This window comes from Pteropus alecto, unplaced genomic scaffold (assembly GCF_000325575.1).
Source record: "Pteropus alecto unplaced genomic scaffold, ASM32557v1 scaffold134, whole genome shotgun sequence".
Classification (NCBI taxonomy): Eukaryota; Metazoa; Chordata; class Mammalia; order Chiroptera; family Pteropodidae; genus Pteropus; species Pteropus alecto.
The window spans coordinates 6211452-6223322 of NW_006436283.1; the positions used below are offsets into that span (position 1 = coordinate 6211452).

The following is an 11871-nucleotide window of genomic DNA, read 5'->3' on the forward strand; positions in this document are numbered from 1 at the left end:
TAGTGACGGGCTTGGCACAGCCGAGCCGGTCGGAGCTAACACCCCCGCTCAGAGCTGGCAGGGACAGAGTCCCCAACCTCGCCTGGCTTACGCAGGGACTCACATGATTCAGGTGGTGGCATCTCATTATGAGTATTTAACTCCTTGCAGCCACATAAATGTAGGGACTCACAAGGCCATGCTGCCCTGAAGCATAATTTTTCTTTCTTTCTCCCCAAAGACGGTGGCGAGCACTTAGATCAAAGTAAAATTCAAAAAAGATAAAGGGACTCACCCTACCAGGGGACTCTCTAAGCCCTGCTCCTGTCTACAGAGAGCAAGGCGGTGGCCACCCAAAGGGCCTCCCCATGTCGTTCTGGCCAGCCTCCATTGACCTTCTGCATGAATTATCTTAAAAAAAAAAACAAAAAAACTTAAGCCCATCTTCAAAGGGTAAAGACCGACACTCAGGGGAAAGTGCTACAGGCACTAAAGTCCGTTCCCCAGAAAGAAAGACACTCCCGCAGCTTTGGACAAAGGGCCACTGGCCTGGTTGTCTGGCCCCATCCAATGGCCGCTTTGAAAGGCAGCCGTCCGTTTGGAAAGCAGCAGCCTTGGCTGTGGTCGGCGCTGGCCTTGGCCTTGAAACCCAGCTCCACGCCTCACTGTCTGCGGGATGGGGGGGTGGGATCCTTCGCAGCCTCGCCCACGCTACACAGTGGCCGGGTCCCTCCGAAAGGCTGTCCTCAGAGATGGGAGAGCCCGGGGAGACCCTGAGAGTGTGCAGCCATCAGTCGCCCGTGTCCCCCAGGCCCAGAGCACTGGTGTGCTGTGCCATTGTTGAATGCGCCCTTGTTAAGAGGGTGAATGGCTTCCACACCTGTTTGTAAAGCACCACCACCCTGAGCCCCTAAGTGTTGCCAAGAGCACCCCAAGCGTACTGCCGTGTGATGCTGGGGTTCAGTGAGGGGACGATGGGCCCCTGCTTCAGCCAGTGGCTTCTCGTCTGTGCCTCCGGGGTCACACGAGAGTTTGTGCCTTAACGGCTAAGGGGGCCCGGATGTTCACACCCGTCCAGGGAGGTGAGCAGACACTGGCTCCTCAACACTCATTTCTCCGACGTGTACTGTGAGGACATGGAGGGGATGGGGATACAGCCCCGCCTCCCAGGAGCTCCCCATGGGCTGGAGGGGACAGTCTGGAGACAAAGCTGCTGGCCTCGCTGTCATGCCCTTGTTACCGACACAAATAATGAGATCTGGTGACTGCTCACTGGCCCCCCCGTGAGGAGCCACTCGATGGCACATCAGTGTCTGGATTGTGAGCGTCCACTGTTGTGACTTTCAGTCCTGGGCTTATGGCGGATGCCACCTTTAGTCCTCCTGCCGTGATGGTTTCTGCAAGTGCATGTCCCGAAGGCCCACACGGGCCGGCCCCTCTGCGCTGCTGCTCTGGAGAGTGATTGCCTGTGCTTCGAAGTCCCCCTTCCCCCAGGTCTCTTAGAGTGGATTTTGCCTGTGCTGCCTGGTTTATATTCTAAGTCAGACCACCCAAAACTCACCCTCCAAAATCAGTGGAGATCTGCCAGCCGTTTCCCTGTGATACAGTAATAAACGGGAGTCCACGTCACTTATAAACAGACACACATGACACCATGTGAGAAAGGCCATAGGGGGTTGTGGCGGAGGCTGGAGGGGGGAAGGACAGGGGAAGGAGGGACTGGGGCTCCCCAGGGAGCACGGGGTGGGGGTGGGGACTGCGCCTCCAGAGCTGCTGGAGAAGGGGGTTCCAGGCTGGGGAAACACAAAGCCTGAGGTTTAAAGAGCCCACGGCTTGTTTGATAGGACTTCGAAATAAAAGTACGGCTGCGTTCCAACTTCATTTTCAAAGTAAGAGCCCACGTTTGGTAGCAGAATTCCAAACTTAGCACGTAAGAAAATCTCAATGGAGAAGAAATCCCACGCCTCTGCTAACCGCCTGCCGTTCGGTTCTCTGTGCCATCCCGGCCGCCCCTTTAAGCTCATTGCAATGGACTCGAGCCTATGTGAGAAAGTAGGGAATATACAGGACAGATTAGGTGTTATATTGTGAATACTGAGCGCTGAATCATAAGAGCGAACATTTACGGAGCCCAAAGTAGCAGCCGGGAATGACTACAGGCTGCGTGAGAATGGCGCCACCTAACCCTCAGAGGTCAGGGATTGTCGCTGTTTTCAGGTAAAGACAAGGAGAAGAGGGTGTCGGGGAGCCCCCAGCACAAGGCCAGGCTCCATCTCTAGTCCCTCTGCATACCTACTATGCACCGGGCACAGCTGGGCCCTGCGTGCCTCTGGGGAGGGGTAAGGATGGGTTTGCCCTCCTCAAAACCTAGTTCATTCAGTCGACGAATGAACGTCCAGCCTAAGGAAAAGTCATCTAAGAATTTATTTGAGCCAAACTGACCCCCATTGCCAGGAAGCCAAATCTCAACAGATTGAGAAAATGCTCCGGAGAAGTTTGGCAGCTTCTTTTGTACATTAGAATCAAAGGAGGAGACGTAAGGGGATTATTGATTGCAGGAAACTCATCGATCACAGGTGAGCGGGTGAGAGAAAGCAAAGCAGGAAAATCTCTGGGATTGGATAAAAAGTAAAACAGAGAGACATAGACTCCTTTTACGTTGGTGGGTGCGGGAAAGGCGTCGTTGACAGCACTTAGAGACAGAACGTGGGCCACGGGATAAGTGTGGCCTCACGCCAGGTCTGGATTCGAAGATCACTCTGTTTCAAAGGTCTGTCATCTTAGATGCACAAAGACAATAGACGATTTCAAAGTTAGACTTCAGGGAAGCCACAGGCCTCGGACGTGTCTACCCGCCATGACCCACTCTTAGTTGGAATTTTTATGTTCAGATCACCCAGCGTGGTTGTTTTGGTCTTGGGGTTTGTGGGCCCCACCAGGTGGGCCTCCCCAGAGCTTGTCAGGTTTAGTACGTGGCCCCTTTTTCATCCACAATTCCTCCCTTGGTGCATTTATTTAATGGCTGTTTGTTCCATACCCACTAAACAGGGCCAGTTTACATGTGGCGGCTTTAGGAGCGAGCCGGACAGGCTTTTACGAACTGTACATTATGCTGTGCTATAGTCTATTAGAAAAAACCACATGTGTATAAACAATCACGTTTTCATTTCTCATTAAAGCATTATCACCACAGTAACTAACCTCGGGAGGAAAGTGGCAAACAAAAGGCTTCCTGTTCCCTGCGGTACTGTGGCAGATAAAGTACTCTGAGCCATATCCTCCTGGAGGCTCCTGGAAGGCTGCCTGGAGGAGGTGGCATTTCATCCGGGCCTGGAAGTAGGAAGAAGGGAGCAGGTCGGGTTTGCGTTTGCCTGGAGTAGCGGTCGTGTTGTCATCGCTTTCCCTCTGCTGTGGTTCCCATGTTTTACCAAGGCTTGCCCCTTGCCCATGAGCTTGGACCACGAGTCTAATAGGTTCAGGGAGGCCCATCTCCTGCTTCTCCTTAGCTTGACCTCCGCAGGCCCAGGAAGTCCAAGCTGTGTAAGCTCACAGCCCAGGCAGGGCAGAGAGAGCCTGGGGAGGAGGAGGCAGAGCTGCTTGTTGGACACCTGCCATGTGCCAAGCATGCTTAATACATGCTCACTGAACCTCTAACTGCCCCTCTGTGCAAGTGGGAGGATCCCCACTTAACAGGTGGGGAAACCGAGGCTCAGAGCCTTCAAGCAGCAAGTCCTTGATCACAGAGCTCAGATGTGCAGGCCGTGGGGATTCAGAGCCAGGTCCTGCGGGCTCTGGGGCGTGTCTGCTCCAGCCTGACCTCGCCCAGCTGCCCAGCACAGAGCGGAGGTTGAGGCGGGGAGGCCTGTGCTGACTGACCCTGAACCCATTCCGTGCCCCAGCGACCTCAGGGAGACCCCCTGACCACAGGCATCTCTGACAGCTGAGGGCAGGCACGCATTGCCTGTCACTTGACCTATAAGGACATAGGTAGCATGTGTGTCTGAGCTGAACTTTTTGAAAAAACATTAGCTGGAGATTTCCAACTATTTTAGTACAAGCTGTCCAGAGCTCAATAGAATTGTGCCTCAAGGGGGGACATTCCCCTACCCCACCTGGAACGTCCAGGTGGCTGCAGCCCCTGCAGGAGAGGCCCGGCTCACTCACGGGTGAGGACTAGACTGGGTACGGGGAGTGCCTGGGACCACAGCTGTGGGAGGGGCTTCTGCTTTCAGATGGGGTGACCGTCATCTGAGACAACACATTCCTGTGTGACTGTGAGATTCACCAGGATGAGGGCACCTTGCCTGGCCCCAGGTCTCGATACTGGTCCCCAAGACTGTCTGGCACCCTCTGCATGGCCTGCTGAGCCCGATGCAGAAATTCCCGCTTCGAGAAAGGAGCAGAGAAGCAAAGGCTTCCCTTCGCTCCCTCTCTTTTGTTCCCATCTTTTCTCGGGGTCCTCCCTCCCGCCGGCCCCCTCCCAGCTCCCATTACCAGGCCCGGAGTCTGCGCTCCGCCTCCCCAGACCCCGGTAATTGCTGATTGAGTGGCTTTGAGGAGCTGTGAAGAGGCCCGGGAGCTGAAGCAGCCGCCTGACCGCCTGGCGGGGCTGCCCGTGAAAGGCCGCCTTTGTGCTGGCTGGTTACTGGGAAGCTGCATTCAATTACCGAGGGCTGAGGGCCCAGCGAGAGTTGAAAGCGGGAATGGGAGCCCCCCTCTCCCCCTTGCTCGCTTTCTTCTCTTCTCACCCCACCCCCACCCAGAAAAGAAACAGATGTTCATGGAGAAGGAGGCGGGAGAGCAGTCGCTGATGCAGAGACCCCCCTCCTTCAGCTTGGGGGGAGGGGGCAGACCAAACGCTACCCCCTGCCCCTCCTGCAGGCTGGCTTCATCGCTGGCTTCATCAGCTCCCAGCTCTTCTTTCTCTCCCTTTGTCACCTGCATCAGGAATGCTGCCCCACGGAGTGTCTGGCACACAGTAGGTGCTCAACAGATGGCAGCTGGTGAGACTCAGATGCCTGGATGAATGGGCTTTGAGATTTGCGCCTCCATGAGGAGGGCGGGAGAGGCCCCTACCCCACCCCACCGTCAGGGAGATGATGTGGGGGGGAGCTGCCCGAGCACGAGTCAGCCTCCCCGCCCCCTGGCCCCTTGTGCATCGTCCTCCTCCTGGGGAGCTCCGAGGCCCCCTGCCACCCAAGCCCACCCTCTCTCTCCCTGACAGCACCCTTCAGGGCGTTTGCTCACGTGAGCTCACGTCACCCAGTAAACTGCAGGGACCCACCTGTCTTATAGACAAGGATGCTGACACCGAAAGAGGACACGCGATGGGTCCAAACGGACCTAGGGACAGAAACAGAATGCCACCAAGCCAGTCACCCCCGACTCCAGACACTCGCTCACTCTGGGACGGGCGCACAGCGATTTGGGGGTTCCTCCCGGAGGCTGGCCAAAGTTCTAGAACCTCTCCCAGAGAGACCTAACAAGCCACCCTGCTTACCCCCCCCCCCACACTCACAGACCAGAGGGACCCCCAGCCTCCAGCCTCACTGGCACCACCACTGCCTGCTCAGCTTTCTCCGGCCTGGGGCCAGCCTCGCCCCAACCCCAGGCACCAGCCCTCCGCCCCCTCCCTGCTCTTGGCATATGGAGCCCTCCAGTCTCTGCGGCCCCTTTGTTCCCTCCTGAGCCAGCAGCTGGGCAGTAGGCAAAGAAAGGGGCTTGTATTGTGCTGCACCGCCTCCTGCAGAGAAGGTGCAATCATTGTCCTGTGAAGCAGGGAGAAAATTGTGTCTGCTGCGGGTGGTGAGGAGGGTGGCAGGCCCCTGTGGGGAAGGGAGGGGCCAGAGGACGGAAATTAGCTGACGGACTAGGAGGTATTGATCCCCAAGAGAGGGGAGAAAGGGTCTCCTTCCTGTCTTGTCACCTCTAAGCAGGAGTGTAGATCAGAGCATGCATGTGGGGCGGGGCTTTGGAAAAATCAGGCAGATGTTAGTTCAAGCCCCGCTCATCAAAGTCACTTCCTTGGGCAAAACTCATGTAACAATAGTGGCTACAGCACAGAGGTATGAAAATTCAACAAGCTCTGTGGTTGGTATCATTATATTTCTGTACATTGTAGCTATTTCTCTTGAGGGTCTAGTTGCCTAAAGGACTTCGAGTTCCTGAGAAGAAGTAAGCGTTACATCTCCCATAGCTCAGACCCTTCAGGGCAAGGGCAAGGTCAGCTCTTCAGTGTCTTTACCTGAAAGCCGCCGATCATCCCAGACTCGTGTGTTTTGGGCTCACTGGGTTTCCTTGCCGCTGGTTTTCTGCAAAGTGTATTCTGCTTAGGCCGCTGGAATTAATGTACTGCCTCCCTGCAAACGTTAGCTGGGTGATGCAGCGACTCGAGCGTGGTCTTCTGAGCTGTATTTTGTGGCGCATGTACTGTTCACTAAAATCAGAGTGCCTCTCTTCCAGAGAGTTCTAAGGGCGTTCCCATCTGCTTCTTCTTAGTTCTCAAAACGCTGCAGGGAGCTAGGGGTGGGGGAGGGGGCACACGATATTTTTAGCTCTACAATTGAGATCCCAATGCTATTTTATTTTACAGCCCAGATTGACTCTTGTCTCGTGCTGATTTCCTCCAATAGGCAGATGACACATGTTCCAAAGACACCAAGAATAATGAGATATGTTTCTTTTTATAAGCTTCAGGATAGTCATCGCATGAAAATTCAACTTCTTTCTGTTGATATTTTTCTTATGCTTATTGTATAAATGTTGCTTTTATTTTAGATCACACATGGGTGAGCACCAGCATTCATTAAGTGCCAGGAGCCTCTAGAGAGCTTATAATCTGGCCCTGGATTTGTCCCCAGTCACGTAGGAAGTCAGAGGCCTGGACCAAGATTAGAACTCTGTAAATCGTGCGTGGGGAACCTTTATTTTGAAATGTAGGTTTTGTTATTATTCAGGTATGGTGAGGCCAACGTAGGAGACGACCACTACTGAAAATGTAGTTTGTTAACGGTTCCCCCAAAAGAGAGGACACGCTGTGCCACGCAGAACCACACAGGGAAGCCCCAGGGTCAGCCAGGAGGCAGAGGGAGCAGGAAGGAGACCTGGACAGGAGCCCTTGGGGACCCCACGAGAAAGTCAAAGCCGGGGCAGCAGGCTTAGGCTGGCGGGAATAAACTCCGGGGCTCCCGTGGTTGGGTTCCGGGCCCTGGGGTGGTCAGGGGCAGGGGATGGTGAGTCTGTGTGTGAGAGCCCACTAGAGGGGCGGAGTGTGGGCTCTGGGCGTGAAAGCCTGCTCACCGAATCTGGGAACTGACCGGCCCTGTCAGCAAGGCCCCGGATGTCAAAACTTCAGAAATACTCAAAATAAAAAGGCGTAATGTATTCAACCTCGAAAACATGCTGCTAAGTGGAACAAGCCAGACACCGAAGTCACTTGTTGGGCGATCCCATTTGTATGAATTACCCAGAATAGGTAGAACCAGAACCATAGCGACGGGAGACGGGCTGGTGGTTGCCGGGGAAGGGTGGGGGCGGGCTGGGGAGGGAGGAACGGGGAATTTTGCTTAATGGGTACAGCATTTTGCTTTGGGGGGACAAAATTGCTTTGGAATCAGAGAGAGGTGATGGTTGCGTGACATTATGAATGTACTAAGTGCCGCTGGATTGAACCCTTTAAAACGCTTACCTTTAGGTGATGTGAATGTCGCCTCGAATTTTAGATAAAGAGATTAGAACTCAGGCCCTCCGATCCACGGGCTCAGTGCCGTGACCTGCTCTGAAGGACACACAAGGCAGAGGGAAGAGGGCGATGTCACACCGTCCGGGGCTGGGAAGAGGCGGAGCAGACATTCGCACCAGAGTGCTCGCTCTGCGTTCCCCCAGCCCTGAGCACGCTGGCCTGTCCCCATGGAGCCGCTGACCGCCCGGTTCTCTGTCCCCAGGGAAGCGACAGCGAGTATGAGGTGGACCTGAGCCACCAGAAGGCCCACTCTTTCGTCAACCACTACATCAGCGACCCCACCTACTACAACTCCTGGCGGAGGCAGCAGAAGGGCATCTCGCGGGCCCAGGCGAACAGCTACCCGGAGAGCGACTCAGGGGAGCCGGACCGCGCCGCCATCGTCAACAGCGGCGGCGCCCCGCAGGGCAGCCTCTTTCGGCCCAAGGCCAGCCGGACCCCAACGCCCCCAAAACCCCCGAACCCCCCGAGCCAGCAGAGCACCCTCTACCGCCCCCCCAGCAGCCTCACCCCTGGCTCCCGGGCTCCTATAGCAGGATTTTCATCATTCGTTTGACGTCCGAAGAGGAAAAAGAAAGAGAAATGGCCCCGAGCCCCCCCTCCGCCCCTCCCGTGCGCCTGCCAGAAAACAAAACCGCCAAGAGACCGAGTCACCTGTTCACCTCCTGAGTTTGTTTTTCCAGAGATTCCAGGGCCAGCAAGGCCGGCGTGAGAAGGAGGGGACACGTGTGGCCGGAGGGGACACGTTGGGCAGCTTCGCGATCAATCGTGGGGCTTGCGGCTCCTTCGAAGCCTGGACAGCATTGGGGGGCAGCTACAGTGGACATGAGTGGGCTGGGAGAGAAGGCTCAGGGCTGGAGGGCTGGAGGGCTGGAGGCGGGGGTGGCCAAAGGGAGAAGAAGCTTCTGGAAATCTAGCCGGCTGCCCGCTTCCGGCGCGTGCTGGAGCCCCAGGCCGCAGCTGGTGGATGCTGCATGAGGGAGGGCATCCCTGGGGGTGAAACTCACCTCCTCCCTCTCCACCCAGCCACGGCCACGTGCGTCCCTGTGCCCGGCAGGCATCGATGCCCCCCTCCCTGGCTCAACTCCCCCATCAGGCATTCGGTTTATTTAGAAAAAGGAAAACCACAAACAGGTGAGAATTTGCCTAGCTAGCTCTTTGTTCCTAACATACGACTTTCTTGTGAATCCAAGGAAGAGGGTCCCCAGGGGTGCGGGAGAGTCCCCCCTGCCACCGAGCCCAGCCACCCCTTTCCTTGAATTCACTTTCCTGAGCACAGATGACAGAAGAAGTCGGGGGGCAGAGTGGAGGCACGCGTCGTCCATCACCGGGGTGATGGGAACGTAAGACCAGAAGTCAGGAATGTGAGAAGGTAGCACCTGCCCCCTCCTCAAAGGGAGATGGAAAGGGAGCTACGTGGGCAGGGAAATCCAGCTTGCCTGGGGCTGGGGAGCTAGGATCAGGCCAAGGACGGCCATGGCAGACACGCCGCTCTCCCTGGACAGACACCTTCCCTCTGTGACACACAAACATGCACACGCATCCATGCGCTTGCAAGGAAAAGGGACTAGGGGTCCTCTCCAAGGAAATGCCTTGTGTCCCCCTCACTCTCACCCCGCAGCTCTCTGTGTATAAGGCACCCGTCCTCCTAAGGGCCACAGAAGCCCCAGGTGGCCAAGGTCCCAGTCGAGGGCCGGGGCTGTCAGAGTTTGTCCGGTCTGCTCAGCATCAGGTTTACAAAGTCAAGACCATCCCAGCCCCACAGCGATGACTTCCAGTCTCGGCTCGGCCTAGCCGGGGCCTGGACTGAGGAGGGGCCGGTGCACATTGGACACGGTTCCTGAAATGCATAGCCAGGCCAGCCAGGAGGAGCAGGTCAGATGGGCCCAGGGGACAAGCATAGCCAATGGGAGGTCTAAGTAGTTACACATACGCGGTCTGCTCCAAGGAACATTCTTTAAAAAGCCACTCAGCTGTCCTGGAGCGCCCCATCAGTTCAACATCCAGAGGCAGGGGTTAGGGGGCAGCCTTTCTCTCTAATTCCCTGGGTGCCCCCACAGTTGGGGAGGTTCGCCTGCTCCTAGAGAGGAGATACCCTGGCTGGCCACGTTCAGTTCAGCACAGGGCTGCTCCTCAGTGTGCAGGGCTCACTAGTGTGCCCGGGGGAGGCCGTGCCCTGCTTTGGAGGACGAGCAGAATAGTAAGGGGAAGTCTGAGTAGCAGATGTGGGAAGCAAGCCAAGAGAAGGGAGGGCCTGTATCCCTCCCGCCTGGGAGGCAAGAGGGGCCAGGGGCCTGCGGGGGAAGGGTACGCCCAGCCCTGGCTCCTCCCCACGCACTAGGACCCCCTGGAGACGTGTGGGGGGTGGGGGGAGCTGGGAAGTGGCTCAGCAGACAGGCTGACCCAGCTCTGGGGTCCGGGGCTTCTCCATGAAGGGAGTCGTGGGACGCACAGTCTTTTCCGCGAAGGAGGACACGGGCCCAAGGGTCTCCGCCACCCACATCTCGAGTCTCCATAGCAGCACATCTGCGGCCGCCCGCGTGATCACACGGCTACGTTCTCTTTCCGCTCATCTTCTCTCTCTCTCTTTTTTTAAACAGTTGTGTGTTTAACCATTTAAGGAAGTTCCCAGTTTGCATTCGGGAGTTATTCTAGCCCAGCCCAGAGGGGTTGCTGTGGGGGAAGCAGAGATGAGTAAAAACCTGTGTGTGTGTCTATTGCACATGAGGCCACATTTCCTTCGCGTTTCATGAATCACCTGGTGCACGAAAGCTGTTCGCCCCTCTCCCCGGCCCCGCCTCTCCCCACACCCTCACTCACCCATGCTGACATACGTGCACAGCGGGATGGTGCCCCGGGCTTACACACGTGCACACGCACAATTGCACAGAACACAAGTCGCGCGTGTGTCAGCCAAGAGGCCCTCGCAGCTCCCTCCAATGGCTTGTCCCTCCTCCGTGAGGCACAGGCAGCCCGAGCGGCTCCCACTTGGGGCGCGGCAGGGACCTGCTATCTGAGGGGACAAGGACACTGTGCAAAACCAGCGCTCTTAGAGGAGCCCATGACGGCAGGCTGAGCTCAAGGTGAAAGTTCACGCTTAGTCCCTACCCACCCACCTGAAATGCTGCCTCCGCTACCCCAGCCACACTTGGAAGCCCAGGTCTCCAGATTTCTGAGAGGACATCCTTTTTGCCTTTGTTTACATATCTGCTGGGGCAGTGGAGGCTCCCAACCCCCACCCAGACCCCTGGCTGCCCAGGGGTGGTGCGGTGGGCACTGCCCATGGGTCACAGGGAGCCGACCTGACCTGTGGTTTTCTGGGCCGCCAATGCCAGGGCCCCTGTCCATGTGACTCCACCTGAAGCAGGGTCACACCAGGACACTGGCTACCTGGCACCTTTGGCTTTGCCTGGCCCTGACCTCGGGAGATCTGGGCCTGGCCCCGGCAGCCCACACTTGTCCCTCCCTTGGCCGTGCCTCCGCCCGCCCCAGCGCTGCCCCTAGACCGCCAAGATGAACCAAAAAGCTGCTCTGAGCTCCAGAAGCACTTTCCTCCCGGGGCTCCAGGGAGTTTGCAAACCGAGGCTGCCTGCCCTCCCCTCCCACACCTGACACTGCCGTGGTCCAGAGGAAACAGGACACCTCGCCTGCCCCACGGAGCACAATGCCTCGAGGCCTTCTGTCTGCCCACACCTCCCCGGGCAGTGCTTTCAAAGGTGCCAGAGCCGCCCCACAGCCCATGCTGGGCAGGGGCTTCCCTCACCTTCCCATGGTGCCCACCTGAAGATGCCCGCACTGGCGGAGGGACTGGGGGGGGAGGGGGGAGGGGCACGGTCTGAGCAGCAGCCGCTGGCTCCCTACTGCGCCAGCCTGATCCTGCCCAGTGCAACTCTGACCACCACCCTGAGCACAGCTGCCCTCCTGGGACCACCCCCTTTCCATCAGATTCTGTAAGAATAACCAAAAGCATTTTAACACGTTGCTTTTCTTTACTCATATAGACTCCAAAAAACAAAAACCCACACAAATCTTTATTTTTTTGGTTTAAAAGATATAATGAAAAATTATGGGGAGAGTATTCATTATGGCAGGTGTCTATCTGTGAGAAAAAATATATATATATCTATATGTCGTATAGCTTGTTAGCAGGT

At 56.6% G+C, this 11871-nt stretch overlaps 1 protein-coding gene across 1 annotated transcript in view; it reads left to right on the top strand.

The window, feature by feature from the left end:
- The window catches only part of SDK2 (sidekick cell adhesion molecule 2), a 127886-nt gene extending 119610 nt beyond the window's left edge, over positions 1 to 8276 (top strand). Inside the window, exon 44 of the mRNA XM_015589613.1 lies at positions 7923 to 8276. Coding sequence (XP_015445099.1) covers positions 7923 to 8276 — 354 coding nt within the window. The remainder of the gene's footprint in view (positions 1 to 7922) is intronic.
- Positions 8277 to 11871: the final 3595 nt, after the last annotated feature.